This window comes from Mus pahari, chromosome 8, assembly GCF_900095145.1.
Source record: "Mus pahari chromosome 8, PAHARI_EIJ_v1.1, whole genome shotgun sequence".
In the NCBI taxonomy this organism is placed as follows: Eukaryota; Metazoa; Chordata; class Mammalia; order Rodentia; family Muridae; genus Mus; species Mus pahari.
In genome coordinates, this window is record NC_034597.1 from 92,763,587 (window position 1) to 92,782,841 (window position 19,255).

Here is a 19,255-nt window from a genome sequence, read left to right on the forward strand (position 1 = left end):
CCGCCCCCAGGGCCGTCGTGGGCGCCGCCGCCGCCTCCCGCCGCGCCCGCGCCCCCTGCGCCGGCCATGAGCGCGAGCGACGGCGACGAGATGTGGTCCAGCAGGTCACCAGGCTCGAGCGCCTGGTGGTGATGATGGTGGTGGTGGTGGTGCGCTAGCGGCACGGTGGACGTGGACGTGCAGGGCACGCTATTCATCGTGTGGTACGTGGCGTCCGGCTTGAAAGGGTGGCTCTTGCCCTGGGACACCGCGATGTCCACGGCCGCCAGCGCCTCGGCCCGCGCCAGCAGCGTCTCATCCAGGCTGGCGAAGAGGTTGCTCTGCAGCTGCAGGCGACACAAACCAAACCAAAAAGAAAAAAGAAAAGAAAAGAAAAGAAAAGAAAGGAAGGGAAATAAAAGAGAAAAAAGGGGGGACAAACACCAAAGAAACCACAAAACAAACACACAAGCCGGAAAGCACGGGCAAAAGGCAAAACACAAAGCGACCAAAATAACAACAGGGGGTGGGAAGAGCAGGGTCAACAGAGGACCGGGGGACGATTTGAGAACATGCCAGGGTCGGGGAAAACAGAACGGGAGAGACACGGAGGGCGGAGAAGGGTAGAAGGGGACGGACACGGGAACACATTCCGGGAAGGCAGTGGGAGACGACCAAAAAGGGCGAAAAGAAGAAGAAAAAGAAGAAATGGAGATGTCACTCGAAGCTAAGGACCCGTGCCACACACCCGAGCGAGAAAGCGAGCAGCAAGCGAGCGAGCAGAGATCGCCTTGTGCAGGCGTGAAATTAACCGAGAAAAGTGGAACCAAGTCTACAGCCGCTGCCCCAGGGCTCCCCGCGGATGGCAGGCGCTGGACAGAGGCACAGGCGGTCGGGACCCCAGCCTCCAATGGCCCCGGGCCACGCGTGCCTCGCAGCGGGATCCCTCTAAGAGCAGTCCCGCCCGCGGGAGCGGGGCCCGGAGCTGCACGGGGCAGCCGCCGGCTGGCAGCGGCGCGGGAGCAGGGGAGGGGGCGAGCGAGCGCGCGGGCCGGGGCCGGGGCCGGGGCCGGAGCCGCGGGCGTGGGGCGCTTACCGGCGGCGTGGGCAGGCAGGCCCGCCGGATGGCCTCGGAGCTGGAATGCAGCGACGGGTACTTGTGCTCAGGGAGGGTGGGATGCATGGCAAAGTGAGGCTGCTTGCTGTTCATGGACATCATCTTGGCGCCTTGGCGTGTAAAAATCCACAAAACACTCGCAAAGTCCTCGGCGGCAAAGTGCGCACGCCGGCTCGCCCGGCCTCCGTCCCGAGGCTGCGCTCGCTCGCACGGCTCGGCGGCTCCGCTCGGAGGCTCGCCGCGGGGGCTGCCGCCGCTGCCGCTGCTGCGCCGGCGAGCGCGGCCCGCTGCCTCGGACGGACCGCGCAGAGCGCCCGCCCGCCGGCCCGCGCGCAGGTCCCGCGATCCCGCTTCTCCGAGAGCTCTAGCCCCGGCGCGCCGACGGGCAGCGCTCCTCTTACACCTGAGCCCCACTTCTCGCGGCCGGCCTGGGCAGCTCTCGCGAGAGCTCGCGGGCCCCGCCGCGCTGATAGACAGCAGCTGTCTCCGTCTGTCTGGCGCGCGCCCTCCCCGCGGTCGCGGCCGCGGCCGCGGCGCCGTGCTTGGGCGAGCGAGCGAGCGGGCGGGCGAGCGGGCGGGCGCGCGCGCGCTCGTCGAGCCGCGACCGGCGGCGGCGCGTGGGAGCCGCTCTTATAGTGACCACCAGCAAGGACAAGGCAGGTGATGCACCTGTAGCTGGCCAGGCATGCGCGCTGCACGTCCCACCTTGCCTCCGCCGGTCTGCAAAGATCAAAAAGGGCCAGTTATTGTTGAAGGGTAGGAATCTTTTGGAGGAATAAAGACAGGATGCAGGCACTCCTCTCGGTGTGTTTTCCTCCCAGAATATATGCGCATTATTTAGGCACACCTCCACTACCCGGTGCCTAACAAGCTGTTATATAATGTACACAGAGAGGCATTTCTATGTTAAATTATGCCCGTGCATTCCTCTGTATATGGAGAAAAATAACAACACAGAAATGCGCAGTGGATGATGCTGTCTTTATGCTGCAAGAACCTGTTTCTTTCATGGTTTATAAATAGGCTCCCGGAGAATAATAGCCATGACAGACAGTTGTTTGAAGCAGTCAGACGCTATTGATTTCCACGTAATTTAATTTCTCTGCATACTTTGTTGTTGTGAATATAACTGTGTCAGGCACCACCAGTGACAGTCACTTAGGAGCCGCAAGGAGTATGTGCTTTCTACTCGGGAAAGGCTGTTGAAATGAAATTGTACATTTCTCTTATTGTTTGTCTCCTTTAACCGTGTACAAACTCACATTTCAAAGGAGCTCTAGGTGATCTGAGGCTTTGAGTCATCAAAAGGGAAAAATAGTAAACAGGGTGTAGCCGAGATCTTTATCTTTTCCTCTCCAGTCACACACACACACACACACACACACACACACACACACACACACACTCATGCGTGTGCGCGCGCACACACACACACACACACACTTTTTTTTTTCTTGGAAACTCCAGGAAAAGAAATCCACTTCAGAGAAAAGGGAATAAGATGTTGAAACTTTCTTTTACATCGTTTTGGACCCTTGCTTTTTATATCTGCCTGCTTATAGTATTTTTCATACCTGGGATACAGAATGAAGCTAATCTATAGATTGTAATTCAAATATAAATTCAAATCAGATAGAAGTAACTGATATGCTGTCTAGTCCAGCCTTCAATAATAGTAACAACAACAACAGTGAAATGAAGACCTATGAAGAAGAAGGAATAAATTAATGAACCTGTTATATTACCCTCATGTAGCACCAGATCAAGGACCCCTCTGGGGAGCCTCAGCTCCAGTGCCTAAGTCCCTAAGGATACTATCCTTGCCTAGGGTGATAATAATGGTCCAGATGTTATCACATCTGCTAGCTAGAGAACCTGAGAGAGACAAGAACCTGCTTATGGGAAACAGAGATCAGATGCATAATCTTGCGGGTCACTCGCACACCAAGAAGGGCTGCATTTTCACCAAAGGGAAAATCTCATTTCTGCAAACCCAAATCTTTGGTCCAGCAGATTTGTATTTTTCCTTTGCTTTAGAGAGTGTGTATCTTCAGGATGCCCACTAGTTTATTCAGATTCCAAGAAGAACCCACAGGCGTCACTGGCTTTCCTTCTTTTCTTTCCTTTCTGTCCTCCCAACCCCTCCCTTTCTTCTAGCCTGAGAGGGAAGTGAGAAGCATGTTCATTTGCTGGTGCAAGAAGGAGCCACTTCTTCATCCATTATGTGGCTCCCCTGGGAGCGCTAAATGCAACTTTATCTCAGCGGGAAATGGACTATGAGCGGGACATCGCTGGAGGGAAAGAGTGAGTCCAATGGTCTCGGCCCCTCTGGGTGTCCAGGCTTAACCTAATCCTTCCTGACACCCACTGCAGTGGCTCCTTGTGTTCTCTCTCAGGGTGTAAGACCGAATGCCTTGCCTTCTTAGGAGCAAGCGCCAGCAGTCCTGGCTCCAAGTCCCGAAGGAAACGCTTGCCGCTAGGGACCTTAAATGGCACAGTTCAGATAGAAAGGCAAATAGAGTAGCTTTGTGGCCAGATGGATCCATTGGGTAGGGGCTGGAGGGCGCATGTCCTTAGCTACTCCAAGCTAATCTTAGTTCACCCCCTGTTCACAGGAGTCTTATGGACTCCCGCCTGGAGAGGCAAGGGCCTGAAGTCAGGAGCTATCCTAACTAACTCACCTCTCTTTGGCAACAGGGGTGCTTTTTCTTCTTTTTCTTTCCCTAAGACCAGAAGGTTCCCAACTATAGGAAAAATGGCTCCCTCTGTCTGCCCCCATCCCGTCCCNNCCCCCCCCCCCCCCCCCCCCGCCTTGGGAATAAAAACATAGGGACTGTGGACCCAATCCAAAGGTCATTCGTGCCTCGTTTGTTTTCTACCATGACACTTGTAACATACAGACCTTTATCAAACAATATTTGTAGTTAGAAAAGAGGAGGGTCAGTTGGCCAGGGACCAAGAGATAAGGGCAGGGCAGGTTCAAGAAGCCAAGGATGACTGATGGTAGCAAGATCTGTGAAGGGTTCTCTTTAAGACAGAGCCTGACACAGGGTGCACTTGTCCTAAGCAGACGCCCCTGCATGTTCTTTGCAGGCCTACTCCCAACAGCTTCTTTATCTTCTTTCTTAAATGTTTGCTCAGCCTTGGTCTGGACCAGTAAAGACACTGGAGATTAAAGGAGCTATCATTTACCAGTGTCTGATTTCTGGGAGTCGATGCATTGGGAAGTCATGGGGAGAGGGTGTGTGTGTTACAGGTGTAGTATTTATGATGGGAGACTGTCGAGCAGAAGTACACTGTGATGCTTGGAGAGCCATCCTGCTCAAAGCCGCTCACCCTCAGCTCCACAGGGTCCTGGGACACTCCCTTAGGAAGTGTAGAAGGCAGGGTGGCAGCCTAGGCTCTGCACCCCTTCCCCCACATTGCTGCTTCGTTTTCCTGGCTTGGCAACTGCTGTAACTAGCTGGCCCCTGCCTGTGCTAATAGTCCCAGATGGGGTGTGCACCTTGGCATGGATTCTGGTGCAATTTCCCCCACCTTCTTCTTGTTTAATGACCAGCACAGATTATCCCCCACTCCATCTCATAGCTTTGCATTTTATCAAGAGAGGGGTAATGAGTGCACAGTTATTGATTTCCAAGGAATTTTGGCTCCCCAGGGACGGTGAGCCTATCATCTGGATCGGAGACACATTTCTTTCCCTCATTAATTAATTTTCTCCTCCTCCTTTGGCAGCCCTGGTTTTCTATTTCCTTGGGCAGCACCCCTCTACAGGACAGGAGAGCATCCTGGTTAGTTGGAGTGAGGACATTTGAGAAGGAGCAAGGATCTTCTCCATCTGAGGCAGAACCCTTTCTCCTGGTTCCAATGGAGGATGTGCATGACTTCTGCTGCCCATCTGGATACTAGCTTTCTCCTTTCAGAAAGATGCTGGAAACTGAGTTTTTGTTATAGCTTCCACTTCCATGGCTGCTCTCCAGGAGGTGACAGGGGGAAGCCACAGGAGGAGGGTACTTGTGGCACAGGTGGGGCATAACACTGGGAACAAGGTCATGCAGGACACACCTGCAGGTGCTACCCGGCCCCTGGTGGTGAAGGAGGCGGTTCACAGGCTCTGGAAATTAAATTAAACGTCTGCAGGCACTGTCTAGGTTAAAATGAGTCACTTTTCTAGGCTCAGTGAGAACTCGTTCATAACTCAAAGGTCCTGAGTGTTGCTAACTTCAAAGGCCATGCAGCACAGTGTGAAGAGCCAGGCAGAAGAAATGTGGGCTTAAGGTAGGGTTTGAGTTGTTCTAGAAGAGGACACATTTTGACAGTCCCAGTCCATGCCTTCTCCCTCCTTCACCGCACAGGGGAGGATTGGCATGGTCCCAGGACCGCCTCCCAAGGGCGGTACCTGACTTCTTAGCGCTCCCTCCCTGAGCATCCCAACTTCCACGATGTGATGTTCACACCTAGCCCAGGACCTCTTCTGCTGTCCTGGGACTCTGGACATCACAGCACCAATCCTTCCTAGTGATGGGCATTTACCATGTCTGCATGGCCAACGGAGTCTAATGCACCCCTGAGCTGGATCCTGTGAACCTCCGCTCTACCGCTAGGACTCCGGGATTTCCGATTTCCTAAAGCCACTGTAACCCCAGTGCCTCAGGCAGCCGGCAGGCAACTGCTAGCCTCTCTTGGTCTGCCAGGTCCAGGCATGCTAGGCAATGGGTTCACACGGACTGGTTTCTCAGACTCCTTGCTCTGCACTCAGATGTGCTGTAGCTCTGGTCAGATGGGGAGTTCTCAAGGAAAGCTGGGAAAAGACCAGTTTTTCTCTCTCTCCAGTTTCTCTCTCTCCTTTTTTGGCTTTTTAATTAAAATGCATCTTCTTTTGCGGGGCATCTTACTGGATGTGACCACCCCACCGAAAGATGACCTTGTGACCTGCGTTGGGTATCCCAAGTAAGTTCATTGCGGGTTACTCGCGTTTAGCGTTGGATAAATTGTATACAGATTTGTGTCCATTTCCACCCTATCTCTCATCGAACCCACCTATCTGACCAAACTCTCCGGGAGAGACCAGGCAAGAGAACATCCCTTATTAGTGCTGGGCCTCCCTGCCTGTCAGTGGACAGTGTTACTTTTGCAGGCCAACCGATCACTGTGGTCCGGTTAACAAGGCCACAGCTCCCCTGTCATTTAGAGCCCTAAGGACCAGAGGTTCCACTACTCAGTCTGTGCCCTGCGGGCTCAAAGATGGAGGAGCGTGCTCAGGGAACGAGCATCCCGGTCACCGGGTTAAAATAACGACAAACAAACTTGTCCACGGGTACGCTAGCCCCTGACCTCACAGAACACGATGTAAGTTCTGTCGCCTTCCTGTGTCGGACAGTCTCTGGCCCGCCACTGGTTCCGGGACACAAACTCGCCCTACCGGTGAGGACCAGCAGTTCCGCCCAAGGCCCAAGGGACATTCCGAGGATGCAGAAGGGCGCGCCTGCCGACCTCTCTCGGCCTCCAGGAGCTGGATCCCTCGCGGGTCTGGAAGCTGGGGAGAAAACCTCGAGGCAGCCAGTCCAAGCCCGGGAGTGCGGAGCTGGGTCCTGCCGCCCGGCTCTACCGCTCGCCGGCGCCGCCGCCAGCCGCCCCTCCTTCCCGCCGCCCGCACAAATCAAAGCCCCTTGCGAGGGACTGGGAAATAGTTGCCTTGTCATGTAACACATTGCCCTGATTTATTATAAAATTTTAACGAAATCATGCATATTTTAACAGCCTTTAATCACTGCATGAAAATTTAATTCATGGACTGTAGCGCGTTTAAATAAATGAAGTGTTAATTCATTAGGATTAATTAATTTGTTAAAGGATTGTGTGCAAGGTTAAGGTGGGAAGAAAACTCTTTGTTGGTTTCGCGTCTTAATAGCCAGGTTTCGAGAGTGATAATAAAAGGAAAGAAAACCACAGAACCGGCTGTTGGAACGCAGCCTGGGAAGGACCAGACGAGAGCGCCCTGGAGAGCGCGGGAAACTTGGGCTGGAGGGATCCGACGGGTGGGTCCTCCCTAGGGATCAAGACCCGGAGGGATTGGACAGATGGGAAACTGGCAGGAATCCCAAATGGCTGAGTACCCACGGATCCGAGGTGGGAAAGGGACCGAGCTGCTGCTGGTGGGTCGGACCTCACATCCTCACCCTAAACACTAGGAAGCTCTCCAAGCCCTCAGAGGGCCAAGCCTTGGCTTAATGGACAGCAGATAGCCCGCCCCGCCATCCCCGAAGCCTTCCAGTGCCTAGGGAGTCGATGTCTCGCCACCAGGACGCCAGTTCAGGCGGCTAGAGCAAGACTCTTGAGTCTCTGGGGATTGTGAAAAGAGGAGGAGCGAAGCTCCACTTGAGAGCGGCCTGAATACTACTAGTAACTTTGTCCTTAGCAGCCTCGACTTCAGTACCTCTTCCAAGAAGCCTGCTTTAAAAACGGGTTCTTTCCAGGGCACCCAAACATGAAGAAGAGAGAGGGCCTCTTCAGAGACCAACTCCCTTCAAGACTCCAAGGAGAAAACACCTCTGCGAAGCTTCCAGACTTCCTTACTGTTCACCTGTGTCGGATGAATCAAATAGGACCAAAATCCATCCTCTCTCCTCACACTAAGTTCTGGTGAATGCCCGAGGCAAACCTTTGCCTTTTGAAGAATGAGTCTTTGTAGCCTAACTAATACAAAAAGCCCTCAGGTTTAATCCAGCTGTGTTTGGGAGGGCCTGCTGCTTGCTCTCAACCACAGCACCCAAGACCTTATCTGGAAAAGAGGAACTGCGACTCAAGGCGGTCTAGACTGCCTCTGTCAAGTCAAACTGAGTTCACCCTAGCCAAGCTCCAGATGGAATCTTAAAGCTGCACCTTAATAGATGCTTCCTCGCTGTGAGTAGCGTTCCGAGAATTAGGCAATAAATGTTCACTCTGCACTCTGAGATCATTGCTTAAAAGGTTTTCTCTCTGCCAAGTATTATTAAGGCGATCGGGTTACATTGTGATAGGCAAGGGCTGCTTCATAGGACTTCCACAAACAGGAATGAAAAGACCTTCTGCGAGGCCTTGGAAAACTCTTCTAGTCTAACAGACTGTACACCATGTTCATTTCAATCTGGTTCTCACCACACATACCATCCACAGGTACAGAACAAGGGAGAAAATCTCCAGCATATGTTACATTTTTAATAACTAGAAGCCATCAGGTCTGTAGCAACAAATAGGGTCCTGAAACATTATATAGCCCAAGACCAAGATCTTCTTTTGGTTAATGGTACCTTTATCTCAAGCCAGCACAGGTACCAAAGAGAGGAAGCAATGCAGACGTGAAATCAGAGGTGCTCTGTGTGTGTTAGCTAATTCAATAAAACAGAAGACTTAACTTGTAGACCGTATGAAGATTTGTAATTAAGGGGACTATATTGTCAGGACAGTAAACCTCTAACATTTTTAGAGAGCAATGTAGACATAACTTTTTAGAGATTAACTATTAAAAACTGCCCCATATTAAAAAAAAAAGAAAAAGAAAAAGAACTGTCCGAATCAAGTGTATCTGAATGAGTTTATCTTTTCCCAACATGGCTTTAGTGAAATGAACCAATCCGGAAGACCTAGTTCAAACTGTGCTGCCTGACATCCTAACTCAAACCTAACGAGGTTTACACATGCTACATTGAGCTTCAGTGTAGACTCAGGAAAATAGGCAGGAATTGAGTGCTATTTAGACACAAACACTACTGAGATGCTTTAAAAAGGATCTGCAAGAAATTCTGAACACACTCATCCCTTTTTGTACAAGCATGGACAAGGAAGATAACGACCTTTGCAGCTAGAAAACTGCTCCAAGCTCTGGTTCTGTGTCATTCCAGACGTGTGGTGGCTAGTTCTGCTTGACTTTGAATGAATGCAGTCTTGAAAGTGGGTTTTATGAAACAGAGGCTAGAAAAACAGTCAGCTTCAAGTGTATGCTTTGAGTTGGGGTCTTCTGTATGTTTAAGTTGGAGGTATTGGGTATTCTAGGGTTGAGTTAGGGTCTTGCGTTTCTAGGCTTGAGTTGGGGTATTGTGTATTCTAGGCTTGAGTTGGGGCCTTGTGTAGTCTAGGCTTGAGATGGGGTCTTGTGTTTCTAGAATTGAGTTAGGGTCTTGTGTATTCTAGGCTGTCTTTTAACTTGTTTATAGTTGAGGATGATTCAATAAAACAGAAGACTTAACTTTTAGATGGGATGAAGTTTTTAAATCAACTATCATGTTGTATGTGTGTGGTTATTTTGCCTGTGTTTATCTGTGTACTACCAGCATACCTGGTGCCCTCAGAGGCCAGGGAGGGGGGACTGACTCTTTGGAACAGGAGTTAAGTTTTGAGTTGCCACATGGGGGCTGGCAATGGAATGGAGATCTTTTGGAAGAGCAGCTAGTATTCTTTATCACTGAGTCATCTCTCCTGCCTTTGAACTTAGGATCATCTAGTTTCTACCTCAAAGCTGGGATCAATAAGTGTGCTCCAGCACATAGGGTACATGCAGTGCTGGGGATGGAACACAGGCCACTGGTCATGCCAGCGAAGGACTTTACCATCTTAACTATGCCCCTAACCCATCAAAAGAGTTTTGTTTTGACTGGATATAGTATGTATGTTTACAAATCTGTGAAGCTGCCTATTTAGCATGAAATCAGATACCAAGATAAGGAAGAATGATGTTGTGACTACAGTCAAATCTTATAGAATGATCACCTTTAGTGTAGGAATAAAATGGGCTTTATAGCTATGTCCACAAGATTTGAGCGAGTGCCCTCTACTTTGCTTGCAAAGTGATTAACCCCACTCTTTTATGACATAATCACTTCTCAAGGGTACTGCCTCTTAATAGCATTACCTGGGGGTTAGATTTTAATATATCTAATTTGGGGGGATATTCAGGCTACAGTACTCATACTTATCATGACAAAAATCCCCTGAATTTCTACATGGATTCTAAATGTATAACCATATCATCAAAGACATATCGCCACTAGCTCTGAAACCATCCCATTAGTTTTACGATGGCAAAGAAATGAATTATTGGAAAATATGTATGATAAAACAAATACTATCCTGTTAGCCCTACCCCCACCCCATTATTATTACTTCTGAAAGTGGAGAGCATGATTCTCTAGATCATAAAAGTGATTTATTGTATTTTTATGGTTTCATTGAATCCTCAGAGTCTATTATAACAAGGGTCAGCAAATTCTTAACTGAAAGGGCAGACAGTACATATTTTAGGTTCCATGAGCCACAGTCAGTTGCTGTTGCAAGTATTCAGCTTCCTGTTCTTGTCAAAAGCACATGCAGACACTGAAGAGTGTAGCTGTGTACTATTAAGACTTTATTTAGAAACACAATTTGAATTTCATATCTTTTTTTTTTCTGGTGTGATATGAAGTACCTTTTACTAAAAAAAAAAAATAGTGAGAATATTACTTTCTTTTTTCCCTTGAAGGCCTTTCAAAAACCGCTGCAGGGTATGGCTGTGCTGTAGCTGACTGGAGCACCGTCCTCGTATCCACAAGGTCCTGGGCCCCAGCCTCTGCACTATAAACAAAATGTGTGTGGCTCACCTTACGTCCATAGTTGGTCAACTGCTGTGTTATAACATGAAATGAAAATAGGATTCAGGGTCTTTAGAGGCTAATTCATTATCCATCCATGATGACATCAAAAGCATGTAGTGTATATGACATCCTTTATTTAATTCACATAAAAAAGCATGCAGTGTTAAGGTAAGACAATACATGTAAAATGTTCAGCGCATATTAGATAAGCAAGTTATTAGCATACAGACATTTTTATAGCCTATGTTGGCATACTGAACATGTTTAAAATAACGTACTTTTAAATCCTACACTAACAGTTGTGCTTCACACTCACATTGCCCCATTCACACCTGTTACTTCTCATTTAAAGAAATGTCCTACTTAATAGACATTCACCAGCCAATAAGAGGGTTTTTCCCTCTGGTTGGAGAATGGAGCGAGTGAGCGAAAAGGCTCCCATGCTTAAGGTTGCCACAGAGAGAGTAACATGCAAACGAGAGAACTTCACTACACAAAAGGCTACCTGCAACACAGACAGCCTGTCTACCTACACGTTTTGGGGAAAAAAAAAGCTAGGATGTTTAAGTTCCTCCAAACCCAGCTGATATGCCTGCCTTCCAATACATAATGATTCTAACTTTACACCCGTACACATACACACGTTCAAAGATACACAGATATAAATGACCCGAAAGTCTTTTCATATACAATGTGTTCTTTCATACTAGTTCACACACTCCCCCCCCACACGCATGCACGCACGCATGCACGCACGCACAGGCACACAAAATGGACAGAACACAATATAACAAATTGTAAACATCTATATAAAACCTAAGAAACCGTCAGTGAATCCTCTAAGATCAGAGTGCCTTTTCTCCAGCATGGCCTTGGTAATAGTTAGACCAGCATTAAACATAAATAAAAAGAGGCATACACATTTCCATTCTAGGAAAAGCTTTAAAGAACAGAACAGACAAAACCAAATGTTCTAAGAAACACAAGTTCTGAAGGCAGTTGAGCCTTAACAGGCCTCCATACCTAACAAGCCAGATCTGAGAGAACAATATGGAGCCAATCCAGATACACACAACATCCTTTAAAAGCAGAACAAATAACACAGAGACAAATCTGGTCATCTCCCTAAGCTCTCTGGTTACAAAGATGACCAAATGAGAGTGACAGACCAGTTTCTTCAAGATGCAGTACCCTGGAGATAGGTGACCCACCATTCTGACTTGACACTTGACTGAAGATGATCAGTTCAGGATTGTATAGAACCCTCATGAAGTGACTACAGTAACATTGAAAACACCCCCACCCCTTGCAAGGCTATCTCCCCGGTGAGTCAGCTTTTGGTGGCTTTGGACGGGCTGGCGTTGGAAAGGCTGCTCTGTATCTTTCTCTTGGTTGACTGGTTCACATTCTTACTCCTCTTTTCAGGCACAAAGGCAGCAGACCACGGAGACTGAAGAGGGCTGTGAAGGCTCTGCATATCTGAGGACATCTTAAATAAAGACGATCCAAACCTCTGATCCTCAAATAATCCTTGGGAACTGCTTAACAGAACACCCTGGGAAAACTCCGTCTGAAACAAACAGTTTTGGGGTTTGACCTCACTGGCTCCTGAATGAGAAGTGGAGTGGAGAGAAAAATCTTCACTCATCTCATGGTCAGCTGGAGAAAGGAGAAAGAGAGAGCTGGGCCCCCACTCACCCCCACTCTCTAACCCGTCGGCTGCGAGAGCGGTTTTGGGAAGGTTCAGTGCACTTCCTTCTTGTAACTTGTCGGCTTCCTCGAGAAACTCCCTGCCTTGAGGTGACTTCGAGGGCCCCTCCAACTCCACCGATTTAAACCCGTTATGACAAGGGCTCTTGCTGTTGTCAGACTCTGACATCATGGAGTCCAGCTCCGAGATCTTGTCAAGATAAGCAGCATCCATGGACGCCTCACTGGACGTTCTTGTTCGATTCATTTCCAGGGAGCGGATACAGCTGAGTCTCTTGGACAAGCACGAGCCTGATTTCTCACTCAGTTTTGAAGGTATTTCCCCAACAGAGTTTGCTATTGCATTCCCCTCTGAACCATCAAACTCCAAGCTCTGGGTATAGCTCGTAGAGCAACAATCCCAAAATCCTGTCTTTGACGAAGCAAAGCAGTCTGATTTCTTTTCATTTTCCCTTCTATCATCCTCTGAAGAATTGTTATTACAGGCATTTGGAGAATCACAGAAATCATCAAATACCAGTTTTCTAAGATGGTTTGCATGCTTTTTGGAACTCCCTGCTTTGATCACAGGGTTCTCTCTGTTTTCTGGAGTGTTCAGCTGAAGGCAGCTAAGTGACAAGGGAGTGCAGGAAGCCGGGAGACCATAAAGTTCGTCCTCTTTGTAAGGTGCACAGTCGCTAGGCTTGCTGCCCCACTCTCTTTCCAAATAAGTATCCATCGGAGTCTCTCTTGTACCCAACCGTGGTTCTGTGGGCTTGGGGTATCGGTCTTTGTTTTGGGGACAGCTTGGTTCAGTCCTGCTGGTGCTCTCCTGTCTGACAGAACTGGAGTCAGCTAGTCTGCTGCTAGAAGGTGTGGCCAGGTGAGAAGCACTAGCCGAGCCAGCCTGCTTTCTGGCACTGTCACTCTGATTCTTTGGTGGTCCAAGCTCATCGCTGCCGTTGGGCCCCTTGCTGTCTGCAGAGGGTGCCCTCTGGCACAGGGCATCCACGTCTTCCTTGGCCTCCTCTGAGTGCTTCAGGAGTGCTACTTGAGACTCTAGTTCCTCTATATATTTATCACTTCGTTCTAGAGCTTTCTTGAGGCGATTGGTTTCACGTTCATACTGTTCTACCTTGGATTGAAGAGCAGCAACTGTAAACCTTCCAAACCTGGAAAGAATGGAAGGATGGTTAATGATAAGGCTCAGGCTGTTTTCTTTGTAAAATTTAAGTGTAAACTGTCCCTACCCACATAACATAGACAGTTTCAATCATGTAAGGGAGATTTCAGAACATTTCCTGTGTAGGACAAAAGCAATCCTAGTGTAATACCTTCAAAAAATGATTATACTTAATAACGAGTAATAATAAGCACATAGTAGCACAAAATCTAGTAAGACATTTTAGTAGTAAAGTCAGACTAATGAGACAAAGGCAGAAACCCACTGATGATTTTCTTTCCAAAAGCTAGCTATCAATCCAGCTCACATATGCATGAAGAGTTATCCCCTAAAACAATGGCAAAGATTTATGATAACATTTGAACAGTGGTCCACATCTTGAAATATTTACATTCAATCATTTTCCTATCGCACAGCAGTGTTTTACAATACATTTCTTATACAATGTCACCTTGTCAAACATAAAATGTCAATTTGAATTTCAGAAATGCAGACGTCTCAGGAGGGGAGGTTTTAAATACTTATTTGGACCCTTTCAATTACAGTCGCTGCTGATAGGAAGCTTTCTCTTGGCCTTTTGCAACACTGGGCTTTAAGTCATTCCACCTCTCCTATTTTCTGCATTTTACAACTGTGTGGGACATCAATCTCATTTCTTCCAACTTTGAAATACGAAGTCAGTGCTTGTGGTTCCACCATACTACGCATAAAAACATTTTTATACTTTCTGAAGGGGTATATTTGAGAGTGACTAGAAAGAACATCAAAAATGCACACGTTACCTGGTACGATCTATTTTCCATTATTCTGTCAAGAATGGGTACTGGGTTCAGTGGAGAAAACAATCTGTGAACAGCCAGTACAGGTTGGGAGTGCACCTGGGGCTGGAGGCACAGACTTATTAACACTACTCCAGCTCATTAATTCTATCTGATGACAAGTGAGGATTCTTACAGGAAATTGTTTTTGTAGAATACCATGAAAAATCCCTTTACTTCCTCAAACTCCTTCAGAGCCTTAGCTGTTGTCTTGATAACTTCCATACTAACTGATCGCTAAGAATTTGAGAGCTGTCTGTGGTCGGAAAGGTATCTGAGAAGGTATGCTCTAAAAACTATTCTTTTTCTCCCCTTTCTTAACTACAAACATAATTAAAACTGCTCTCTCCACCAGTCAAGCAAGATGCCCAAAGGAAAAAAAGCCAAGGGGAATAAGGCACCCACCATAGTCAAGAAACAGGAGGCCAATAATGTGTTCAATCCTTTGTTTGAGAAAAGGCCCAAGACCTTTGGCACTGGGCAGGACATCCAGCCCAAAAGAGATCTAACACCCTTTGTCAAATGGCCCTGCTACATCAGACTTCAGTGGCAAAGAGCCATCCTCTATAAGCGGCTCAAAGTACCTCCTGCCATTAACCAGTTCACCCAGGCCCTGGACAGGCAAACAGCTACTCAGCTGCTTAAGCTTGCCACAAGTACAGGCCAGAGACAAAGCAAGAGAAGAAGCAAAGTCTACTGGCCCGTGCTGAGAAGAAAGCTGCTGGCAAAGGGGATGTCTCAACTAAGAGACCACCTGTCCTCCGAGCAGGAGTCAATGCAGTCTCCACCTTGGTGGAGCACAAGAAGGGTCGGCTGGTGGTGATTGCCCATGATGGAGACCCCATGGTGGTTTTCCTGCCTGTCCGGTGTCAAAAGATGGGAGTGCCCTATTGCATCATCAAGGGAAAGGGGCTCCTGGTCCACAGGAAGACATGCACCACTGTCCTTCACACAGTTTAACTCGGAAGACAAGGGTGCTCTGGCTAAGCTGGTGGAAGCCATTAGGACCAACTATAATGACAGAATGATGAGAACCACCACCACTGGGGAGGCAACATCCTGGGGTCCTAAGTTTGTAGCTCGCATTGCCAAACTGGAAAGGGCAAAGGCTAAAGAACTCGCCACTAAATTGGGTTAAAGGTATACTGAGTTTTCTGTACATAAATATAATTACAAATTGAAAAAAATCATTAAAACTAAGACCATGTATCAGTAAATCATATGAAAGAGTACAAGAAGTCATCAGCAACTGTACCTTGTACAGTCAACCATATGTTCTAGACAGCCACCCAATGCTGTCACCTCCTCAACCCCTGGCCCAGTTTTTCTCCAGCATAGCACTCATATGATCTGTGCTCTCTTGCTACCGACAGAAAAAGGCAAGAGCAAAGGTAAATATAGAATCATCACATTTCAAGGTAGAAAGGGCTCTAAAAGATACAACTGCTGAATATTGATCTCCTCACTGCAATTAACCCAAGTCCCAAAGCACATTGCCTTCAGCTTCTGAATTGTAAGACAAAAGCAAGAGACATAATAAAACCAAAGACTACAGGGAAAAAAGCCTCTTCATCTTAAGACAAAGTTTGCTACTACGAGAATTTGGTTAAGCAATGTCAAGAGTTTTTCTTTGTCAAGAAAATATTTGGCTTCTAAATATAATTGATAGCAAAGCCATAGTTCTGCAAAAGAACTTTAGAAAGGTGGACAAAGATCAGAGTGCCTTCTGCAAACATGTTTGTGAGTTCCTGATTGAAACCACTCTGGCACACTCAAGTAAACTGCATGTTTTTAAATGGGAAAACTGTGTAACATGTTTATTTAATGCAAAGAACAAATAAATGTGACAGCCTTACATTTACTCACAGAGATTCATTTCTTTAAGTACAGACTTTATAACGCAGACATCTTCACATAAAAAAGAGGAAATGGTTTAAAATCAAATAATGCTACTAGACAACACATCAGAAGCTACCAAACTGCTCTGTGTGTGTGTGTGTGTGTGTGTGTGTGTGTGTGTGTGTGTGTGTGTGTGTTGTGTATGGTACACATATGTATGTATGCTATGCAGAAGCCAAAGAATGACAATTGGGTATCCTCTCACTTTCTGCCTTATCTCTCAACTGAATCTAGAGCTTGCTGTATTCTGGATAGATTGAGGCTCCCATGGTCCTCCTATCTTCCAACGGAAGTATCTGACCAGGCAGAGCTTTCTTTTTATGTGTGCCAGGAATCCTTCTTCAGACCCACATGTTTGTGCAGAGATCTCTTGCTCACTGAGCCGTCTCCCTGGGCCCCACTTAATGGCATATTTTTTAAATGTAGCAAAGGTTCTATTGATATTCCTAGTCATATTTTCCCATCATTTCAGGGAGAAAAGCTGAAGTGCCATGGGAACTAACAGACGTCAGCATCAGACAATTAAGTAGGACAAGCAAAGCACAACTCATTGAAAAAGTTAGGCTGTTTTCTGATCAAACAGTCAGTGATTTGAGAACACCAATAGTCCACTTTAACATTTCACACAAGGTTATAATACCAAGTGTTGGAACTTTTTTTAAACTATGCTAATGAGCACACTGACAGAAATAGTCAAATCCATGGGCACTGATTTGTCTTCTGGCTCCTCTATTATAGTCGATATGCCAGGAGGGTAGAGGGCCTCAGGGTCTGCATTCACTGTTAGACTATTAGAGTCATTCCTGATATACAGCAGTCCCTTGTTAAATATCTCATATAAATATAAGCCTCCTACTTTAAGCTACATTATTCCATTCATTAAGGTAGAGCCAATACTATAGGATGAACAGCTAAGACCTCTGTCCTTTTATGTGTAAGTATGATAGTTGTTATGTTATTAAGACAGATACATTTCATACATATGATTTCTTTTTTGATTTACAACAAGGAAAATGATGGAGTAGCATATAGCTTTTTACTGCAGACTTTATACAGCACAGCTTTTAACTACAGGCTTGACATTCTCACAGCTCCACCCAGAAAACTTCCCTTTCACCAGAGTAAAAGACTCTGAATTTCTGAGTCGGGGCAGGTAAGCTTTAGTGATTCCAAGACACTTCTATTAAATGTGGCAAGAGCTAAGTAAGCTATCATACAGAGAAACAACCAAGCATACACGTATAATGGCACACTTTTAGGAAATAAGACAATGAACACAAGCGCTTATTTATCTTTTCATTTTAATACTCTCTTATTTCTACTAATTCCAGATATTTCCAGAGTACATAACATTAAAGGAAGCATTGCCAAGGCAAGCCAGAGGGATTTCTAAGTATCATCTAACATTACTTCCTTTTCCCGAGCAAATTTCAAAATGGTGCATTTTTATAAACATTCCATTAGAGACCAAAAAGCTTTGATTTTCAAAGTAGCAATGATGGCCAAAGGCTTCATTATGCTAGAGAAACACTGTGAACAGTTTGGGAGCTGACACTGGAAATACATTTGCCAGAATCTAGAGAGGCTTTCAGGATTTTTGAGCCTGCCAATATTAACTGAAGTATACATTCTGGATGAGGAAAAAAAGGATATGGAGGCAAAAGCCTGTTCCTGGCCCAATACAAAGAAATCAAAGTCCTATTAATTTGACCTTTTTATAACATTTATTTTTCCCTTTTAAAATTATTTATTGAGGATGTCATATACAAGCATTTACATCATTCATCCCTGTTTCCTCTCCCCATTTCCTCCCACGCACTCCCAATCCCCCAAATCAACAGCCTGTAATCCTTGACTCACTGTTTCTGTGTGTGTACATTTATAAGTACAGCCTTCTGAAATCATTCAGCATTCTCATGTGTTAGGGCTGACCTCTTGGGAGTTAACCTGGCAGGGCCTGTCCCTGGGGAGAACTCGGTTCCCTCTCCCAGAAGCCTTCAGTTCTCTATAGTTCTTACTTTTCTGGAGGTCAAGTTCCCCCTTCCGTGTTGGCATGTTGATTGGTGGTGTCCATCTTGTTTCGGCAACCATACTGTTGAGACTGTGTATCCTTTCTGTTACATATAGGAGACACTATCTTACAGCAGATGTGACAACTCCAGTAAGAACACACTAAGGACACACAGTTCATAAGACCACTTTCCCCACATAGATTTTTCATAGAAAAGAAACAAAATGTGCTTCACAGAGGGCAGAATAAAGCAAAGGAGGGCAAGAATTGTTCTTAGAAGCTTGTGTTTGAGGAACTGGATTTCAGCATCTCACTGTCCCAACTGAAGAACAGAGCAAGCGAAGTGCAGTGGCAAGGCTCCCTACTAAACACTACAGAGAGGTACTTCCTAAAGATGTTTAATGTCACAGTCTTGTTGATTCTGTGTGTGCATCAGCATGTGTGAGTAAGTGTATGCACACTCCCACCACGGCGGGCAGGGATGTGGGAGCCAGAGGATGACTGCCAAAGTCAGTTCTCTCCGCCCACGTGGTTCCTGGGGCCTCAGACCCAGGGTGTAAGTCTTTACCAGGCAGATGTCTTTACCTGCTGAGCCACCCTGAGCATGCTATTCATGACAAACAAGGCAACCCATCTGCATCCTCAAATGTATAGGTGAATCGGTCATCAGGCTGGGGTCACAGACCGGGCATAGTCCCGAGAGTCTCTGACTTCCTATTTTCCCTTACCTACTAACTGAGGTAACGGAAACAAAGTGAAAGCACTCTTGAGTCTGGACTGGCTTTTGTGGTCTGGCCTATCTGACAAATCTCAGTGCTATTAAGCATTAAGACAGGCACATCAAAGTCTATTTCAGGATGCTTTTTTTCAATCCATATGACTCTGGAAAAAGGGTCTAAATAATAGAGAGCCCAGAGTCAGTGCCCAACTAATTCCAAATACCTCAAGATGAGC

The 19,255-nt window shown here is 46.7% G+C and overlaps 2 protein-coding genes across 2 annotated transcripts in view; both read right to left on the reverse strand.

The window, feature by feature from the left end:
* Positions 1 to 1,329, reverse strand: part of Pou4f1 (POU class 4 homeobox 1) — a 2,140-nt gene extending 811 nt beyond the window's left edge. The window contains 2 exon segments of the mRNA XM_021203631.1: positions 2 to 326; positions 1,076 to 1,329. Of these exon segments, the coding sequence (XP_021059290.1) occupies positions 2 to 326; positions 1,076 to 1,198 (448 nt within the window). The 5' untranslated portion in view covers positions 1,199 to 1,329.
* A 9,484-nt stretch (positions 1,330 to 10,813) lies between these two features.
* The window catches only part of Obi1 (ORC ubiquitin ligase 1), a 46,800-nt gene continuing 38,358 nt past the window's right edge, over positions 10,814 to 19,255 (reverse strand). Inside the window, exon 6 of the mRNA XM_021203383.2 lies at positions 10,814 to 13,562. Coding sequence (XP_021059042.1) covers positions 12,032 to 13,562 — 1,531 coding nt within the window. The 3' untranslated portion in view covers positions 10,814 to 12,031. The remainder of the gene's footprint in view (positions 13,563 to 19,255) is intronic.